This window comes from Eucalyptus grandis, chromosome 4 (assembly GCF_016545825.1).
Source record: "Eucalyptus grandis isolate ANBG69807.140 chromosome 4, ASM1654582v1, whole genome shotgun sequence".
In the NCBI taxonomy this organism is placed as follows: Eukaryota; Viridiplantae; Streptophyta; class Magnoliopsida; order Myrtales; family Myrtaceae; genus Eucalyptus; species Eucalyptus grandis.
Window position 1 is genome coordinate 9,584,365 of NC_052615.1, and position 21,983 is coordinate 9,606,347.

The 21,983-nt window shown below is 36.2% G+C and overlaps 2 protein-coding genes across 2 annotated transcripts; one reads left to right on the plus strand and one right to left on the minus strand.

The window, feature by feature from the left end:
- Window positions 1-692: 692 nt before the first annotated feature.
- LOC104440902 (heavy metal-associated isoprenylated plant protein 45) lies at window positions 693-2,345 on the minus strand. The gene is made up of 3 exons (XM_010053893.3): window positions 2,281-2,345; window positions 2,071-2,146; window positions 693-1,247 (listed from the first exon to the last, which is right to left on the minus strand). The coding sequence occupies exons 1-3, from the start codon at window positions 2,284-2,286 to the stop codon at window positions 868-870; spliced, it is 462 nt and encodes a 153-aa protein (XP_010052195.1). The 5' UTR covers window positions 2,287-2,345; the 3' UTR covers window positions 693-867.
- A 12,947-nt stretch (window positions 2,346-15,292) lies between these two features.
- Window positions 15,293-16,099, plus strand: LOC108959252 (hypothetical protein). Its single transcript, XM_018872748.2, has one exon. The coding sequence runs from the start codon at window positions 15,476-15,478 to the stop codon at window positions 15,884-15,886; it is 411 nt and encodes a 136-aa protein (XP_018728293.1). The 5' UTR covers window positions 15,293-15,475; the 3' UTR covers window positions 15,887-16,099.
- The last annotated feature ends 5,884 nt before the right edge of the window (window positions 16,100-21,983 follow it).

Below are 21,983 nucleotides of genomic sequence, written 5' to 3' on the forward strand. Positions count from 1 at the left end.
CTCTTGTTCAAGGCTTTGTACGGTTTCTTGCGGCTCTCGAGTCTTGCAGCTCCACAGGTTTTTTTCTTTGTGCGGCACTCACCTCCCTAAAGGAATAAAAAAACCTAGGCGTCCTATGTGTGTCCAAAGTCAAAAATTTGACCTTAGGCCCCACTACTTTAACAAAACCCATGCCTACAAGGACTCTACTTCTGTAAAGAGAGTTTCCTTTTTATTTTTTTATCCCCCTTAAAGATAAATAGATAAAATAAAATAGTATGCCCCTTTTTTTGTCTTCTAGTGGCAAAACATATCTTGCTTTCTTCTTTTGCATGTAGAGAAGAAAGTCTTGAAGAAATTGCATCTTCATCCGATTGCTAAACCGTTTAGGAAATCTTTCTCAACAAATTAGGTTTAACAATCATTATCCGAATTCAAACTCATGACATTAATTTAACAGATTAGAATCAGTTAGGATCAACTGTGATTTGCTTTTTCATTTCATTTGTTTCTCATGTGTTATATATACCGATGAGAAAGGGGAAATCATCTGTCAACAATTTATGGTGAAAATTAAATAAAATGACTATATTGAAATTTGAGGTGAATGTTTAGGATTAAATTAGCAAATTTGAAAAGTTTTGAGTTGAATCGGTATCCGTGCAATAGGTTTACAATTGATTTGGTAATTTTTCCGAAAGACAATTGAAAGCAAATCAAGTCTTTTGCCCATCTACTTATAATTTGAACATCACACACCATGAGCTTATGTTCTAGATAGTATAACGACTCCATTTACACAACAAAGGTTCCTCATTATTAAAAAAACGTAAGGGGGAACACCAGCTGTACATATATACATAACTATAATTCTTTTTTGGCAACCCATCACATGATCGAGCAAGAATTGACATTGTCATCACTAAACATGGTGATGGCCCTTTCCTCCACCATCTGAGAGTATGGTGGTTGGTGATAATACACTTCGCGACTAGTCCTCCCAAATAATTTGCCGTGCTTGTAGTGACGGGTCATGTGAGTGGGCTGTGCGTAGTATGACCTCGACGACGATGACGAACGGCCGTAATTCATCTGATCGTAGTACTGATATTGGTCAAAATTGTTGTAGTAGACATTGGTGGGTAGCTGCTGCCAGATCTGAGCTGTTTTGCCAGTCTTCTTCACGGCCTTGAGGACTTTGCGCTCGTCGACGAAACCTGCCACGGTCACTTTTTGCATGTCGAAGTCTACGTGCACATCGTGCACTCCTGCGCACGATTCAAAATACAATTGTTAGTTTACGTGCAAATATGTATGAGATGTCTAGCAATGAAAATTACATGTGCACACGTCAAAGGATGCATAAGAAGAAACTTTAGTTTTCGAGCTTATCCAGAGCATTAAAACAAATATGCACTATATATGTGTTTGGTTGAAAAGATAAACGATTTAGACCAAGTTGGTCAGTGCTGTTGGACAAGCGGTTGAGTCTTCTGTCTCCAGAAGCTAGAGGTCTTAAGCTCGGACCCCTCCGTTGCTGGTCTCTTGGACCTTTCTCGAGTATTTAAGGACCCGTGCGGCTCTGCAGTTATCCGGTGTGGTTGGAACAACGGTCTACCACGCTCATTGGAGCGTACTCGGTTGCCAATTGATGCAGGATATCCCGATTATTAGAAAAAAGGAAAATAACTTGTTTGAAGACCACGCAAGATTTGAGTTCTTAGTTTGTGCGATCCATCTTAAAACTTCATTTTCCTTCGGAATAGAAGAACCATATTTTTTCGGGAGCGATGACCGTAATGTTTCTTGCATGTTTTTTATATTGAAGAAAGATGAAAGGAACTTCACAAGTTTGTTCCAGGTCACCGATCCCATTGACCCAACAAAATATAGATCAGTCACCTACTGTTAGTTGTTTATTCAGGCTAATAAAGATATTTTTTTGTTCGAATGAAAAATCACGAAATACTTAATACTAGATGTTCTATGATGGGCTGGGGTGGACAGAAGACGACGACGACCCTAGCAAGAAAGTGAAATAGCGACGAATAAGCATGTCGGAGAGATTTTCCGAGTGGCTGGGAGACTTGCCTTCGAGCTTGTTGAGAGCTTTCCTTATATTCTCCTCACATCCGTGGCAATCCATGTTCACGTGCATCTCTACAATCTGTACCATGCGTGAAAAAGAAACGTTCTTGGTCATACGTAATTCGAACATACCCCGCAGAGCCATTCGAGTAAGGTAAAGAACGAGAGAGAGAGAGAGAGAGAGAGAGAGAGAGAGAGAGAGAGAGATCTTACCGTCATCTTGGGGAATATGGAAGCAAATCTTGCTTGGAGCTGCTATTGAATTGTGATATGAAAACCCCCTGCTTATATAGAAGCTCGTGAGAGAATGCAAGTTGCCACCAATCTTGGGGGGAAAGTATGTCGCAAGGAGAGATATTGATGACGAACGGTTGATTCTGAAGAATATCTTATTTTATATCATTTTTCCTTTGTCATGACGTCTCGGATAGACTAATCTTCTTCCTTTTTCTTTTTTTGGCTATATATTTCCTTTCAACTTGGTTCAAGAAGACGAATCGTTGCTCGGACGGTCGGCTGGGGGAAATTGCAGCGACATTGCCACGAAAAGTGAAGGCTTCCCCTCTTAAATATACAATTACAAGTAACATCGACTTTTCTCGTTGACCCCACCGGAGTGGGACTATCTACATTGATATAAATACATATATAATTCGTCTTGGTGGATGTTGATAATGTTGTGTGTAGAATTTTATATGCCAAGTGGAGGTCTTGGACCTGCGCTTTGCCTAGTATGTTTAAGAACAATCTAATTATTCTCACACAAGTTCCCATGAATTCTCATCTCCACAGCGACATTAGGCCATTGAGCTTCGCACAAGAATTGACTTCGTTAGAGAGAGATGGTGCGTTATGTTTATATAGCCATAGCTAAATTGTAGCTGTAATTTGCTATAAATTATTGTAATTACTTTAAAGTTGATCATATAAAAACTCGGTGGGACAGTTTTCTAAAAATCGCGTTAGGTTTGCAAGCGAGAAGCCACAAATTCCTTTTCGTAATTGAAATCGATGTGGGAAAGCTATATTAGACAACCACTTAGACAAGTAATCGAATACAAGCTCATGACTAAGGTATCAACAACCCCAACTGGTCTGGCATTAAACAACATATGTAATTACTTAATACCAAAAATCATCTTCATTTTCGGTCCTTGTAATGACAACAAAGATATTTGTAAGATGTATCGCCTCTTATAAGTTTTTTTTTTTTTTTTTTTTAATTTCGATTTCATTAAGTGATGCTAATAACATATAAATTTTTGACTTTCTGTATTTTGGGTATGGGAGTAGAATAAGCTAACAACTATGGATAACTAACCACTTTTATGTACTATAATTGAAAATATAAATCTTTTGATTATTAAACAATTGCATGAAAATCCATCCATCCATCGTCATCATTCCACGTTAAGGTGACGCGGTGGGAATTTTCAAGGACGGATATTCCATCTCCATCTCCATCTCCATCTCCATCTCTCTCTCTCTCTCTCTCTCTCTCTCTCTCTCTCTCTCTCTCTATGCGGGCGTTGGGTAATTTCCTTGACAGCGATTCCATCTCTGGATCTCTCTCTCGACTGCCTACCCCAGCATTTTGTGAAATTTACGATTTAGCTTAGACAGGGAATTTTCAAATGGAACGGCCACAAGGATACAAAAACTTAGGGGGCAAGGTTTTGTATATTTTCATTGAATTTGATAATTGTTGGCGTAGGAAAAGTAGGTTGACCACGACAAGAAGTCAATGGTTTCCATCCACACCGGAATTTTATCAAGATTAATAAACAGCTTTAGACAAATTTGCAGAATTTGGGTCTCAAAGTGATATCGAGTACTTTTATATATTGTGTTTTTATTATGAGGCAACTGTTTTATTACCTACTTACAATTCTTCATATCACTTTATAAATTATTTTTTTAATATTTTGATACAACTAATGTTACTCCATCCACGGACAACATGGTTTTAGTTTGTTTGCACAAGACTGTCGATGTTACGTAAAAATTGATGTGCCATGGCAAGAAATATTTCAGCACGCTATAAGAATTGATAGGAAATATGTATGATTAAGACTGGATTAGCTTTTCTTATGAGGTGATAATTAATTTCACAATGAATTGGGAAATTAAAATCTATACATTTCAAAAGAAGAATCTCAATTTAAAAGCTAAAACACAAAAACAAAATAAAAAATTGTCCTTGGTTGTTTCTTGAACATCAATATTTTCAGTGCGTTAACTTTTTCATGCTTCTATATTTAATTGTTGCAAAGATACCTTTATGGAGCGTGATTAACTTTTCTAAAGCAAACAAAGCTGTGGCGCATACTGCATAGGCCTGGTCACTTTAGTACTCATTAATAAAATAAACTTCTCTAATAAGTTTGGTATTTCTCAGGCTATATTCGTTGAATGGTTTTCATCAAATGGGTAATATGATTTATTTTCCTTTTTGTCTATATATTTAAGTCGAAAATAAACTACCATTTGTCTCACTGTTGACTTTCTAGAATTACCCTAGCTAATATAATTTTTTCATTAAATATCCACCCACTTTTTGTTTTTTGTTTTTGTTTTTGTACATGTATAATTATCCCGTCTCATGTTTCACAAGTGCCTATATGATCAAAGGATACTGTTATCACTATGCTGATAAACTTAGCAAATGGAATTTACAATAGCATCTCAAAAGTAATTTGCAAGCGAATAGTTCGTCTTAGAACTAGTCCATATTGATGGAGTTTCACATTAGTCTTGGGTGGTCGAACATTAAATAAGAACATGCACATTAAATTTATTTCACGTGAAATATATTTCACTAGGGCGTTTGTTGATTGGTTATTTATACCGATTTCTCTTTAAATTTCACTATTGTAAATCGGTCGAAATTTTGACAAACTATAGGCCACCGACCATTGTTAGTCACTAGTGAGGGCCTCCGCATCCTCTGGCTAAAAGTGAGGGAATGAACCTTCGCAAAGATCTAGGTGAGGGTTGGCCCTCGACCCTCCCCAGGATCTGGGCAATGGCCATGACACCTCATGAGGCCCGCTTGTTGAAAATCAATGAAGGAAAAAAAAAAAAAGAAAAGAATAAGTAGAAAATTCTTTTTTTTCAAAAATAAAAATTTGCAATAATAGTCCCGTTAGTATTGGTTGTGCCTTGGAGGACGACTATTGTTGACGTTAATGATTTTTGATCAAAAACTATATTGGCAAATTGTCAAAACATTTAAGATCAAATTGGCTAAATTTAAAGGGTATATAACAGAATTAGGATTGTACAAAGGAATAGGGAATTGCTTGGAACCTGTGGTTCCAAAGGAACTGATCCAATTTCTAGTTTGTGTGTGGAATTGTCCACTCGTTTATCTAGACCAAACCAGTAATATAATATAATATAATATAATATAATATAATATAATATAATATAATATAATATTTAATTTTAAGGAAAATTTCTGACCAAAAAACAAATTAACAAAAATGAAAAACCCTACAATTCCTAATTTGAAGCTCAACACTCATTGATTGAGTACTCGTCCCATCTTGCCGTGACATCCCGATTTTCCAATTCTAATTTCAATAAATTGAGATGGGCATTTCATTGGCACACATATAGTTCATTTCCTTGAGTCCGCTACTCATGTGAAAACTAGTCTATCGGGTGAAGCCGTTAAGAGATTCTAATGTATCAGACCCGAGAATTTAATCAGGAAGCGACCTTTCGACCGAGCTAATTTGTAAGAGTCATTGCTACACAAATAAAAATCGAGATAAGTCAACTCAACAGAGACATATGATCAGATGTGGGTGATTCCATCAGATCGTACAATTCTTGTTGATCGGCACTGGACCGACTTTTCTATCGATTGGGTACCCTGTGTCCGTATTTGAAACCTTGATATTACCTCGACAACCGAAAGTCACCAATGTGTCAAAGATGTACATTGTGGCTTGAATTGATCAACCACAGGTCAAATGCATGAAAATTTCTAAAAGCTGCCCGGTAGATTAGAACGTATTAGTATCGTGCCAAAGTGAAATTAACCGTGAAATTGAGATCGAATTTTGAAATTGGAAGTCATGGTGTGTCACAAATCTTATTAGGAACATTAGATTTATTTATGGACTTTAATTGTACTCACTTGGAAAAGAATTGATTGGAATTGAAGAAGTTGTTGTACAAGATTTCATGCCTTGGCGGAAAAAGAAATTGAACCTATTGGAATAAGGTTGTGGGAGGTTGGAGTTAGTGGATTGTGACATCACAAGTGATGTCATGGGGTGGGGCAAGATTGGCTAGGGTGGTGACACATGGAGGGTGGAGATTGAATCCCAAAAAGGTGGGATGTCACTTCCCCCCCATCTCCATCATCTTCAACCTTGGACTTGGCTTTTGAACTTGGAGGAGAGAGAGAGAGAGAGGTGGAGAACGAGCAGCTCGCCCGACCCCCTTCGTCCGCCTCCTTCGTCGCTCATTGTCCATCGTTCGTCGCCGTCGCCGGAGCCATCGTGGTCGCCATTCGTCCGCATGCCCGCACGCGCGCCTCGCCGCCCCTTCGCTGCTTCCCTTTCGTCCATCCGAACCTCCATCCCGTTGACCAAGCCGTCCCAGCCATCCGTTTGTCGTCGCCAAGGCTACCGGAGGCCCCGCCTAGCCGCCGTGAGGCACTACTTGTGCTGCCGCCTCTCTCTTCCGCTAGTTTCGCGTCCAACCGACCACCATGCCACCCTCCTCCAAGCTTGGTTAGTAGCTGGAAGTTTCAACAAGATCTGGTTCTTCAAGGCTTGATTTGGACGCCTTTTGGTTCTCATTTGGTGTTTGCTCCGAGCTTGGTTTGTCGACCGCCTTGTTGTTAGCTTTGCCGGGGACTCGTCGGAAAGCGATTCCGATGAGTTTACCTCACTAAATCTTGATTAGAGGGTTAATGATGCCTTAAGTGTGTTTAGCTTAAGTTGATTGAGATTAGGTGGTTAGATTAGTTTATTTATTTGTGGATTAGATTAAGGTGTTTAATTAAATTAAAGTATGTTTAGTTTAAGGTTAAGTAGGTTTATTTTAATATAAGCCTTGATGTGACTTAAAGGAATTTATTTCTGATTTAAATAAATGCTTTGAAATTATTGGATTATTTAATAGTATATTATATTCCGAAAATTATTAAAATATTATTATTTATAAAAAAAATTTCAAAACATTATTTATGACCTCAATTGCTCAGAATTTCGTGCTGATTGCACGCTTGTGTATTTAGAATTTAAATTTGATGAGTGGTTAATGCAAATTGAGTGTTGATTGTGAAAAATATGGGAAATGGTTGAGTGGGACCGTAAAGCCACTAAAGTTTGAAAGGGTTGAGTGGGACCGTAAAGCTATTAAAGTTTGAAAGGGTTGAGTGAGACCCTAAAGCCATTAAAGTTTGAAAGGGTCGAGTGGGACCGTAAAACCATTAAAGTTTGAAAGGGTCGAGTGGGACCGTAAAGCCAGTAAATATTGAAAGTTGCCAAGTGTAACCGTGATTACCACTAAATTTAGATTCGCCTGGAGGGCGGTGTTTGAGGGTTGAGAATGAATAGTCAGAATGACCGTGTGATGACCTCGATGACATGTAATCGACTGAGTCAATTGATCGATAAGTCGATCAGAGTAATTGAATTATTTGAATTCTATTGCCGTAAATGATTGAGTAATGAATTGTGCTAACCTGCAGGAAGAAATGAGACGAGGTAAGTCTTCTATGCTGTGTGGCTAGACCACTCTTGGGCGTATTTTCTTTCTAATAGGGGTTTAGGAGGGGTGAACTTGCCGAGACAATGTCTCATCCCGTTGTGGGAAAATATTATAGGGCCATAGATGACAAAACCTCCAGAGAAGAATGGCATCCTAGTGCAAATTGTTGATCAGGTGCATAGTTTTCTTGACCCTGGGAGCCATTGCGTCTACGAGCTAATCAAGACCAACGTATGGATTCAGGAGACCGAGGATGTTAGGGTACCACATAGGTTTAAGGCATGGTTCTGTTTTATGGCTAATGGCTTTAAGATTGGTCCACTCGATAGTTTTGATATTCCACTTGCTATGGTGGATGCTATTTTGGGTGAAGGTGTAGCTGGCCTTCCTGATGGTAGGGTGGACAATCCATCATCTCCGGACCTAGTGCAGTTAGATGCGGAAGATGTGGGATCGACGAATGAGTTCGACTAGTAGTCATAAGACTGTTCCTCTTTTTGGTGGACTGATCCCTATTGTGCAGACTAACCCTTTTTGATGCACATGAACTCTAACCCATTTTGGTGTATATAGTCTCTGATCTTGTTGGTATATGTAAACTATGGAATGATTATATATGAAAATATGTTGGTTTGTTTTTGAATCGATTTTTCCTGATGTCCTATCCCGTAAGTTTTGTTAGGGGTTTCTTAGTACGTTTCGCATGCACATAATAATTAAATGGGGTTGGCGACACTACTTGGGAATGTCGCATTTACATGACCATGGCGGGTTGTTTACGTGTCTTGAGGTTCGGGGCGTGACACTTACTCTCACATTATCTGAGTCGTCTCACTATCTCTCACTAGGGGTGTGCAATCGGATTGGGTATACTCGGTCCCAGATTGGCCCATCCCGAAAACTGGGTGGGGGACTAGCTCTCGTTGAAACCGATCTAGAACTGGTTCTCAAAATTTGGAACCGGTTTAAATTGTTCCAGCAACATGTTCCGAGTGGTTACCCACCCGGAAACTGGCTCCTGAATCGGTTTTGGAATCGGTTCCCAAACCGGTTTTGCAAGTAGAGGTCCAAAATCACTTTTTTCCCCCCAATTTCTATTCTTACTCTCGTAATCACACAACGTTTTTCCTCTTAGTTCTCTTAAACACGCATGATACTCATCCTTTGTCATTCCTCTTCCTCACTTGCTTCCCTCTATCACCGGCTCCTTCTCGCACCGTCCAATGGACGGATGATGTTCGTCACCACCAAATCCTTATGTATCATATGGATTGGCTCACCTAATTTATTTTTTGTAGGAGTTATGTTTGTATAAATGAGTATCTTCATGTAGTAGTTGTGGAAATAAGACTAATATTAGACCCATGTTTGTTGCTAATTCTTTGCCTTATGATTTTTTTTATTATAATTAGCCTTGCGAATCCTTAATTTTTCATTTAGTCAAAAAGTTCATGTATTTATTTATTACAAGTGCTTAATGTTTCAATACAAATTAAGAGGATTATGTTATTTTTTCGCGTATTAATATAAAATTTGAAATTGTATAGGATATCGGAAGATTGCAAAATAGGTTCCAATGGAAACAAGGTTGACCCTGAAATCGAATTGGAAAAACATGGTGGGTTGGGTACATGGTCCAATACAAACAGAATCGGGTATAGGATCCAGAAAAGATGAACTAGTTATAATAGGGTCGGGTATAGGGTCTAGGTCTAGATCTTACCCACCACTGGACCCGATCACCCCTATCTCTCACTCATGGCCTCAACTCTTATGCTCAACGGTGGACTCACGACTTTTTTTAACTTTCAATATGAGCTTATTTTTTTTTTAATTAATCTTGCAATAAGAATATGGAAGTTCTTTATTATTATTATTATTATTATTATTATTATTATTATTATTATTATTATTATTATTATTATTATTATTATTATTATTATTATTATTTTTTTTTCGGTTTTTTTACTCTTTACTTTGGATTGCTAGAAAATGTTGCACCCCCTTACGCGTCCTTACCCCGTCCCCGAGTGGTGGGGATTTGAACCCTCACCTCCCCTTCCAAGTTGGAAGACTAATTTTTACTTTACTTTGGTTGCTCACTTAAGAGACTAATTCTATGGTCTCACTTAAGAATCGCACTAGACTGGCAATCTAATTCCCGGGTGAATTATGAAATTAATGGATGATTCTCGATTTCAATTTTTCAAAACCAACCTTTAGTGGGCTGTTTTTGGTTCTAGAGTGGGATCACTCACCCGGACTATATTCATCCCCAAATAAAATTGGCATCGATCAATAAATTTAAGACTTTTTTGGTAATATTTCCAATCTTGGATCATTGGTGAATCTGCCAAATGCATAAATTTGCATTATATATGACAACGGTTCAATCTTTATGTGCAACCTATCACGGGATTGTCTTTGCGACTATCAAGCGACACCTCTTATTTTATATTTATTTTTGTTTTCCATGTATTATGTGTACCGAAGATAAACGAAAGCAAATCAAATCTTTTTGCCCATTTGCCTATAAATTGATCATCACGCACCATGAACTTATGTCCTAAACAGCATAGAAAATCGAAGTTTACACGACAAAGATTCCCCATTATTAAAAAAACGTAAGGGAGAACACTAGCTATACATATACCTATGAAACTTTTTATTTTTTATTGGCATCCCCATGTAAAGATCGAGCAAGAAATGACACTGTCATCACTAAACATGGAAATGGGTCTTTCCTCCACCATCTGGGAATCTGGTGTTTGGTGACAATCCACTTCGTAACTAGCTTTTCCCACTAACCTTGCGCTCCTCGACACAACCTGCCCCGATCGCTTTTTGCGTGTCGATATCTATGTGCACATTGTGCACTCCCGCGCGCAGTTCAAGTACAATTATTGTTGTTGTTGTTTTTGTGTGTGTTTTTTTTAGGGTCATAATTACGATTGTTAGTTTACGTGGCATATATATATATATGTATGTATGTATGATGTCGAACAATGAACATTGCATGTGTTTATACGTCAAATGATGGATAAGAAGAAATTTTGATTTCCTAGCTTAGTCTGGAACATTAAACAAAGATGTATAATATATGTCCTGGTCGACAACATAAACTACCTCAACCCAAATAGGGTCGCATAGTTTAAAGCGATTGAGTCTTTTGTCTCAGGAAGCATGGGGTCTCGAGTTTGAACCCCTCTTGCCAGTCTCTTGGACCATTTCTGAGATGTTTAAGGACTGGTACGACTCTGTAGTTACCTGGTGTAATTGGAACTATGGAATCTACCACACTGAGTTCCATCACACTCGTTGGAGTATTGATCGGTTGCCAATTGGTGTTAAATATACTGATTATTATGAAAAGGAAAACAAAATAATTTATTTGAAGGCCTCACAAGATTTTTGTTCTTAGCTTGGGAATAAATTACCCAATAAATCATAAATTTATTGTATCGATGCTAATTTACTTTTTAATGTTGTCAATTCAGTTTTAAGCATTTATGTAGAATTCCAATGTACTTCTTTGGGCCAGTTTTCATTGAAATTTGTTGACATGACAGTGTGACTGAATTGGCATTTCACACAATAAATTTAAGATTGATTGGAAAATTTCTGGAAAACTATTTCTATCTTCAATTTCCTTTGGAATAAAATAACCTTTTTTTTACCTAGAGTGACGAAGGGTAGAGTTTCTTGCATGTGTCGAAGAAAGATGGGAGCAACTTTATTATTATTGACTAATTTTTGTATGTTCGTCAAGCTTATCATTATATTTTAGACGACATATGTTTTAAAATTATAACATCTTAAAAGCTAGTCAAAAGCCAGGCGAGACTCCTTCCTAAAACTGTTGCTGCAACTACAAGGTGTTTGCCCCACAACTTATAAAAGCTGGAAAGGCCTCTTCATATTTGAAATTGCCGTAGGAAGCTGTATCAAACAATGAACAACCATTTAGTTTTAGTCGATCATATACTAGGAAAGAGTGGGTTCCACGTTGGATTCCACTAACACACACACACACACACACACACAAAACTTTCCCACAATCATTGGATTGTATTGACTCTATGTACCGTGTCATGTGTAGATTTAGGTTAATTTAATTAATTTGTTCGTAATTACGTGCGCGCACGCGTCATTTTGCCCCTGGGTTACCTAATCAAAGACAAGGTCATAAGTAAGGCAGAGGTAACCGGCCAGCAAGTGGCCGGACATCAAACAATTTATGGAGTTCCGCCATGTAATAACTACATACCAAAATCCATCTTCATTTTCGGTCTGTTTTTACAACAAAAAAATGTCTATAAGATGTATTAACTCTGAATTTTTTATTTTTTATTTTTCTGTTTCATTAACTGATGCTGATACTTTTGTGCGATTATTGAAATTATAATCTTTTGATTATTAAACCAATCTTTCTGCTTGGCAAACGACTGCTCGGTAATGAATCCATCCATCAATCCTCGGTAATGAATCCATATATCAATCCACGTTAAATATAATTGCAATTATATTAAATTACCAATTTTTATTTATGTGACTTACCAACTTTTTTTTGTATGAGTTACCGACAAGCTTTCATGGTCAACTCTCATTTAAATTGGTTACCAATGTTTATTTGTTCTTTTTAATATCCAAATAATCTATTAAGTTGCCGCTTTTATTTGCATTACTTGCTTCTTCTTTTTTTCTTTTTTAAATTTCAAACCCTCTTTAGAAATTACTGGTCTCAATTACAGTGATTACAATTTTTCTCTGATTATATTCCAATTACCTTTACGTTACCAATCCTCATTTTAGTTAGTTGGAAATGTTTATTTATCTATTAATTACCAGTTTCTATTATCTCAATAAAAAATTTGTCTTATAATTCATCAAGTTCTTACCAATCGTACCAAGGAATTGAATTTACTAACTATTATATGAAGTTAAATTCTTTATTTGTTTGACTTACCAACTTTTCTCTAATTAAATTATCAACTATCTTCATATTAACTTTTATTTCAATTGCTTAATGATGTTATTTATTTATTCTTAAGTTTACCCACTTTTCTATTGAGTTACCACTTTTATTTAGCTTACCTCTAAATTACTATCTACTGTTCATTACCAACTCTTATTTGAGTTTGTTACTATGCTTGTTATTTTATTTTATTACCAATGTATTGTATCTCTGACAAAGAAGATTTTTTTATATATATAAGCAAATTTTGTTTATCTTTTTTTTTTTATCTATTTCTTAAATTTACCAACTATTTTAAGAAATTGCTGGCCTTTTTGTTTGACTTATAGCTTTTTTTCTTTTTCGATTAAGTTACCAATATTCATCTAAGTTGTTAATTAAGCTAAATTGGACATGGTAATTTCATGTAAGGGTTAGTAAATGAAAGGCCTAGTTGAGCAAGGTAAATAAATATTGGCATAACATAAGAAAAGTTGGTAATTAAAAGAACAAAAAAATTTACTATATAACTCAAACAAGACTTCGTAAGCCAAAATAAAATAAAATTAGTCGATATTATTAATTGGAGAAAAATTAGGGTCACCCTAATTAAGGTGTATGATTTTTAAAATGTTGATAATTTAAGGTGTTGCTAAGAAATGCAAACAAAAATTTGCAGGCAATAAAAAAACTGGCAAATTTAAAAAGTAAAATAAACATTGGTAAATAACTCAAATTAGTGTTGAATATCCAAAATTTATATGCCTATATAGTGGGAGAGAAGTTTGTGAGTCGAACTAATTTAGGTTGGTATCTCTAAAGGAATTAGTAAATGTAAGGGATTGCAAATTAAGACAAGTAAAAGTTGATAATTTAGTTACTAAGTTAATAAAATATTGAAAAAACCATATAAATGTTAGTAAAAAACTCAAATTTGAGTTGGTCATAAACAAAAATTTGGTAGATTAATCTAATAGAAATTGGTTAATCACTCTGGCTTATGTTAGTTTTCATGTAAGAGTTGATAAATTTGAAACATAAGTTTCAGTTATGGAAATAGAAATAGGTAAATTAATGCAAAAATGATTAATCTGCAAATTATAAACAAAGGTATTTTCATATAAGTATTGGTAAATTACCAATAATATGTACGAAAAAGGTCATCGATCAATTTTTTTTGCCAACAGTCTTTAGACACTATCAAAATTTACCGCCTGAAAAAAGTTTGATATGTTTTAGTACAGAACAAGCTGAAACTTAAAATTATGTGAGCTCCTTATCATCATCACGTCATTTCCCTCTAGATATTATCTCCTCAATAGGGGAGAGAGACAGAGAGAGAGTTCCCGAGGCACAAGAACAAAGAGAAACTCCAAAACTCATGACTTTTAAATGAGGCGATCAAGCACTGAAAGATATACGTAACATATATATTGTCTCAAAATCGTAGATAACTCTGAAATACCCGAAGCAAGATATAAAATTTCAAAATAATTAGAAAGAGAATTATGGGGCAAAACCAATGCTAAATTGGGCCAAGTTTAGAAAAGTGCCTCCAAACTATTGAAAAAGTGGGTTTTTGAGATTGAACATCCCAGATGGAGAAGTGATATGATGTTATTCATAAGTAAAATTTATTCCCAAATGATCATCACCTTAAATGCTTATTCAGAGTGCTCATTTCAAAAGTTTGTATCATGCGAAACGGACGAGTCATTAGTGAAAATGAGCCCAAAAATCATCGTGCCTCAATGATGCGTTTCCAATCTAAACTTATGAATAAGATACTCATACACGAATCCTTGCTTCAACGACGTCTGGTCAATTTTTGCCTATTAACCTGTTCCATAGTTTAGGGTTGATTTCTGTCGGTGCGATTAGTTGTGAATTGATATTGAAAGGTCTCTTTCGGGTCTCATGTAGGAGCACCCAACTCTTTGCACCCTTAAAGTGAAGGATCTTTATTTGCTACGTTGGTTGGCAGTGTAAAAAGTTACTCGACAGGCAGCATTTAGCCCCTGGCACCCATATGCAGTTTTCAAATTGATGAAGAGCGTTCATTTTATTAGTGAGTAAATGTCTCATAAAGAAACCACTGGGATTACTTTAATGACCTCCCTTTTCTCAGGAAAAAGGAGAGGTGGGGAGTTTGATTCCCTACCTTTTCAAGAGGAGTGGAGGTGTAAATGTTTAGTTTTAGGTATGGGTTCAACTCTCACAAGTTGTAAAAAGGCAGAACAAAAGCCTTATAGTGAATTGAGATTTAGAGTAGGACAAACAAAAATCTCATGAAGATAGTTGCTTGTTTAGTGAGTGTTTTATTCAAGCGATAATTACAGTAGATGTCCTAATTTTTTTTTTCATAGTCTCCTATGCTCAATGTCATAGTTTTAGACCCCATTGGTGCATGAAGTAATCCATCCTAAGATGCTTGGTTTCTCTGTTCTCTTTATTTTTCTCCGTTTGCTCACCTATTCCTGCACTCATATAAACAAGTCCACGTTATGCACTATTTAGTTTAACAAACGTTTCATTTGATGAAGGGAACAAGAGGCCGGCTAATTGAAGCAGAACCCTAGCCTTGGTGGTGAATACGGAGCACACTCCTAGCTTGACCCCCGTATAAATCCCATCCCATCCACTCGAATAGCACACAAACCTCTCATTCCCTCACATTTGACACTCAACAAAACTTAGATACCAACCTTTAAGAATCCATCCATGGCGGAGAAAGAAGGAGGAATCGTCAAGAAAGGTCACGAGGAAGGCATGAAGATGGCAGTCTCAATCCTCGCGGAGTTTGAGCTACCGCTTGGCCTCCTCCCCCTCGCTGAAGTTGTTGAGGTCGGGTTTGTGCGCAGCACGAGATACATGTGGATTGTGCAGAAGAAGAAGGTGGAGCACTCGTTCAAGATGGTGAGCAAGCTCGTGAAATATGACACCGACATCACCGGCTACGTCGAAAAGAAGAGGATCAAGAAGCTCAAGGGCGTCAAGGCCAAAGAGCTCATTCTGTGGCCCCCAGTGAGCGAGATCACCGTTGACGACCCACCAACCGGGAAAATCCACTTCAAGAGCCTTGCCGGGATCACCAAGACCTTACCAGTTGAGGCATTCGCTGCGGGGCAGTGAAGGGATCTGTTGGAGTTTCGAGCACTGAGTTGTGTTACAAAACTCATTGTCATAGAAGAAGAAAGAGCAAAGCATGTGGCCATGCGAGGCCATATATTCCCTATTACTGTCTCGAGTTTGGTTTCTGTTTTGTTCTGCGTATTTTTCTTATCAAGGATTTGATTAGTGTTCGTAACGGCTTTGTTTATTGCACGTTCTTATTTCGATTGATTAGATTGGAAGAAACGATGCTGCTGCCACTTATGTCTATGTATCTGTTCTTGAAGATGGTGTTTATGTTCTTATCAACAACCTTAATGCTGGTTTCGTCTGGCAATATAATCTGTGGTATAGGGGACTATTAACGTTATGCTGAACTCTATCTAACTATGATGCATATTGTGTTACCGAAAAAGTCTTGCGCTAGAGTCTATGTTTCGCGAGGAGCTAAGGCATCCTTTCAACAATAGCTAAGGCATCCTTTCAACAATTAAATTTCTTATCTTAAATATGAGCAGAATTCTATATATATATTAATCCTGCTAATATAGCAGTTTTTGGGCAACTTTAAAAAAAATGACATAATGCGGGCCATAAATTCTTGAAAAAGTATATCTCATAATAATTTTCACTTGCTTATTATTTATTTATTTATTTTTGTAGCCCAAAGGATATTGTTATTATTATAGTTGATTAAGAACTGTCACTTAATTATTTCCTTTTTTTTTCCATGGTTAAATATACGGAATTTTTTTTTTCATGATAATGAATGCAATAAGTGTTAGTAAGTGTCAAATAAATGTTGGTAAAAGAATTACCAGTGACTTTTTTTGGGGTAACTTATTGGTTACTTATCAACACTTTGTGGAATTGCCAATAACTTGTGTTTGCATAATTTATTAAGACTTCAAATTTACTACCTCTTGTATGGAATTAACAAACTAAATTAGAGTTACTTACTAACTTTTGTCAGATGTGGTCCTTAATAAGACCTTAAAAGGCTATGACCACTAGGAAAGGCTAGGTATAGCTAGGTAGGGGGCTAGAAAAAGATTCCCTACCCACGGGAGGGCCCGCCAAGGACCCTTTATAGGGATTCCTCGCCCCCGGCTTGAGAAAGAGAGGCTGACCGATTAAATTCAGGCTAAACTCTTTCAATGATGGTTCCAGACCTCTAGAAGAGGTCTGGGTGAAATTACCCACTTTTAATTATTTTTATTCAATTTACCAACTAGTTTATGGAGTTACCAACTTTTAATTGCCTTGGTCACCCCTTACTTTTACTAATTATTTCTTGATATTATTAACATAAATTAGCGCAAGTTGACAAATTTTCTCCCATTAAATTAGAGGTCACCAACTCTCATTTAACTAACCGACGGCTATCTAGTTTTTCTTTTTAATTTGCCAACTTTTGTTTTTTGTTTTTCCTTACATCTACTAGCATTGTTTTAAATTTACCAACTCTTTTTTAAAAGGGAAAAAGCCACCAAAACCCTAAACTTTACCTCATATGACAAATTTATCTCGAGCTTTTTTTTTGTAATACAAAAAATCTCAAACTTTGCCAACTACGACACATTTATCTAAAACTTTTTTTTATGATACAAAAAACCATAAACTCATACTTGCATGACACATTTACCCCAAACTATAGGGAATTTTTGTCTTTTACTTTGTAATTTTTATTTTCATTTGCTTTTCTTTTTCTTTTTTTTTTTTTTTCTTCTCCTCTCTTTCCTTCGTTGACCATGGTAGAAGGAAGTTGAACTCAAGCAAGGCCGCCCTTGGCGGCGTTGAGCGAGGGTCGCCCTCGCCTGGGCGAGCAAGGGTGGTCTTCCTCATGGGTTGGGCAAGGACTACCCTTGCCAGATCCGGTGAGGGCAACCTTGGCCTGATGCAGGCGAGGCGATCCTAGCCTGGGTCAGATTTGGCGAGGAATTTCCTTGTTGGGGTTGGCGAGGGCCACCTTGGCAAGGGTCGACCTCGCTAGATTTAGCAAGGGTTGACCTCGCCTGACCAAGGGAAGGGGCACCTTCACCTACCTAAGTGAGGGTGGCCATCACTTGAGCCAGCTTCCTTTAGTCAGCAACTAAGGGAAGAGAGAAAAAGAAAAAATAAAAAAGAAAAAGGAAAACTAGCAAAAGGAAAGAAAAGGAAAAGAAAGACAAAAATGCCTTTTAGCCATAGAGTTGGAGTAAATGTGTCATAGTCGGTAAAGATTGGAGTTTTTTGTATTACAAAAAAAGTTAAGAGTAAATTTGTCACATTGCGTAAAGTTTAGGTTTTTGGTGGCTTTCTCCTTTTTTGAAGTTACCACCTTTATGCAATTAAGTACTAGGGTTAGATTACCTACTGTCATTTGAGTTACTCAAGAAGTTCTTTTTGTCTGGTAATTACCATTCTAATCTTTTAGCAACTTTTATCTATCTTTCTTAACTACTACTCTTATACCAATATACTAGCTTTAATCTAAGTGATTTACTAACATTTCTCTGATTATGTTATCAATTAGTTTTGTGGTACTAACTCTTATTTGAGTTAATCACCAAATTTTATTCTACTTTAGTTTACCATTTTTTTCTTAATAGAAAAGTTGGTAAGCAACTAAATAGAATAGTTGGGTAAGTCATTTAAATAAAATTTGCTAATTTCATATAATTTGTGGTAAATTTAAATCCTTAATAAGAAAGTTGAACAAGTGTTGGTAAAACTAGGGGCAAGCATGGTCCGGGTTTGGGCCGGTTGCCCCTTAACCCTAGGACCAACTCGCACAGTCACAGTGCTAGCCCTCAATTTTTGGAATTGAGGACCGACCCTATTGAGCTTGGGACCGAGGATCGGACCAACCCAATGGGTTTGGTCTGGTTCCGGGTCAACCCGAATCAATCGATAATTTTTTATTTCATTTTTTGTACTCCTTAACAAAATGATTGAGGTTCGAACTAACCCAATGGGTTTGGTCCGGTTTCAAGGTCAACTCAGGACCAACTAATAATTTTTTATTTCATTTTTTGTACTTTTTAAAAAAGCGATTGAGGACTAAACTAACCCAATGGGTTCGGTTCAATTTTAGGGTTAACCCAGGACCAACCAATAATTTTTTATTTCATTTTTTGTACTCCTTAAAAGGGCAAGGGAGGACCATACCGATTGAGGTTAGCTAAGAAAGGCAAGCAATGAGGGTCAAGTGGGGTGAGCATCAAATAGAATGAGTATCGAATGTCGAGTAGGAAGTAACAAGCTAAGCGAGCATTGAGTGGTGAGTGGTATGAGTGACCCAAAGCGAGTGAGGTGAGTGTCAAGTGGTGAGCGGAGAAGTTGTTTCTTTCGATTTTGGCAAATTGAAGACTAAGAAGATAAATAAGACATAAGAGAATGAATACTAGAGGATGATGCCATAAGGAGTTGTTTATGCCTTTTCGAACGTCATGATGACTCCTCACAAAACATTTTCCTCATTCATAAATTATGACTATTAATGCCATAAAAGACATTAAAAATCTGAGTTATTAAGGAACAATGTAAAATTACTTGAACTCCTCATTAGAGAGCTGTTTAATATTGTTGATGCTGTTTATTTTAAGGTTTTCTCTATATAAAAAAATTATATGTAATATATATTATAGGTAAATAATAGATAAGAGAAGTTTGTCTGACAAAAGGTAAGTTCAAAAAGAACAAATCAACATTGGCAACCACTCTAATAAAAGTGGGCGAGAGAAAACTAGTTGGTAGCTTAATTGATAATCACTCTAACTATAAATAACAAATTCTTATAGGAGGCTGGTAAGTTTAAATTATTCATAAGTCAAGCAAATTAAACTTCATAAAAAAAATATGAAAGTTGATAAGTATAAATGGGTGGAAAGCAACTCAAAGGAAAGTTGCTAATCTACAGGTAAATTAATAATACAAAAGTAATAATTTTTCTAAAAAAAATCGTTAGTTTAAATGAAGAGCTAGTAATGTACTAAGGATGTTGATAAGTAAGGAAAATAAAAATTGATGATTTTCGAGAAAAGTTAATAATAGTTGGTGAATAACCACTTGGAGACCTTGCTAGCCACATTGAGAAAAAAAAGAAAAGAAAAGAACGAAAGCAACTTCCACTCAAAATTGATAAGAATGACTATATTGACAAATCATCAAAAGTTTTATGACTAAATTGGCTAAATTAATAGGTTTATGACTAAATTTGAATCTATTCAATAAGTTTAAGACTTTTTGCAGTTGGTAACCTAATTGGCCATCATTGAGGCCTTAGCAACCCTCACTGACTATAATGAAAGAAAAGGAAAATAAAAAAAATTATAAAAAAATTCAAAGTAATTTCTCCAAAATTGCAAAAATTATCAAAGTTGGCACTAGTTGTATCATATATGATGGCCAATGTCTAAGTCAACAATTTCTAGCCAAAATTGATTAGAAGAATTATATTGATAAATTGTTAAAAGATTTATAATTAAATTGATTAAATTGAAAAGTTTATGGCTGAGTTGGCATTCATATATTAGGTTTAAGACTTTTCACTAGTTTTTCCCATCGAAAGAATAAGGGAGTGAGTGAGGCTACATGCAATTCGTTTAGAAAATTAGAAAACAACACAAAATCTACCTTTGTTTTTGGCAAGGTGTGCGCACCTTGAGTGCTAAAACTTGGCATGTGTCACGCCTCAAACCCCTAAGCATGTGAACATCTCTCCATGTCATTTAGTTGCAATGTTCTAGGATGCATTGTCGGCTTATTTTTTTTTTTCGATTAAATGCAAACGGAACGTACATAATAAATCACAACAACAAAAAGTAACAAGGATAACAAAGAAAACACAATAACATCACAATCATAGACTTCATTAATACATTTATATTTAACCCTAGGAAGTTTAGTAATTATAAGTCCATCATAAAAGGGCGACTTCTTATGTGACCAATATATAAAAATGGTTAGAAAGGTAGGGATTAACTTAACTCCTTTAACATGAGGGCTAGCCAAAAAGTGATGCATCTTGTGGCCACCACAATCGCACATGACGGTTCTCCATACCGCGGCCTTGAAAAATAATAAATAATGATGGATGAGATAAAATCTCAATAAGTTAACAACCTAAGCCTCGTTTAGGATGCTAACTCACTTCAAGTGCAATCTAAACATGCAACATTATATTGACGGCAAATCAATAGTAAAGTGACCCCCACTTTGCCCTAACTGTGAACATGGTTAGGCAGTTCGATCCAACGATAAACCTCAAAGCCGTCAAATAAACCCGTAGGCATTCTTACCTCCCCTTGGCACACCTTTGCATAATTTTAACTACTGATGCAATAGGCACGACACATAATCATAACACTTTGTATACTTTCCCATTATGTGGTCACATGAGTACACCACTAACTTATGCCAATTTCATTTTTCCTCAATTAACCAATGTAAACATGGTTCGTGATCATACAACAAACTATGGCAATTTTTACATGTAAAATTACGGTAAAACAATCATATGTGATCGGATACATATAATTGATTTGTCAAACTTTGTGCACTTCATCTTAAAACATCCTCACCCCATTCAACACATAAAACATAGCACCGAAATATGACACATCGTCGTCCAGAAAAACTTTATTTAAAATAGCACATAAGGTTTCTAAAATGAGCAATTATTTTTCATGGCATCACAAGCTTCAAACAACATAAATCATGTATAAATTCATCTCATAAGTCAAATATCAAACACATAAAAATCACCACTTATTGTCCTATTGCGATAACTTATCAACATAAAAATGATAGCTCATCGTCCAATTGTTGATAATCTATTATCCGATAACTTATTGTTTATTTTCCAATAGCTTATCACCTATTTATCGATAGCTTATCACTCCTTTGATGATAGCTTATCAACATTTTCTCGATAGCTCATCATCCCTTCGGCGATAACTTATCACCTAATTGCTTGATAACCTATCAACTCTACTTATCACTTGTCACAATAGCTTATCAATTTTGCTTATCGCTTATCATGATAACCTATCGACTAAACCATCACTAATTAATACTAAACAGCCATTAATTAAGACTAACTATGATTAGCCTTAATCTAAACTATTCATAAATG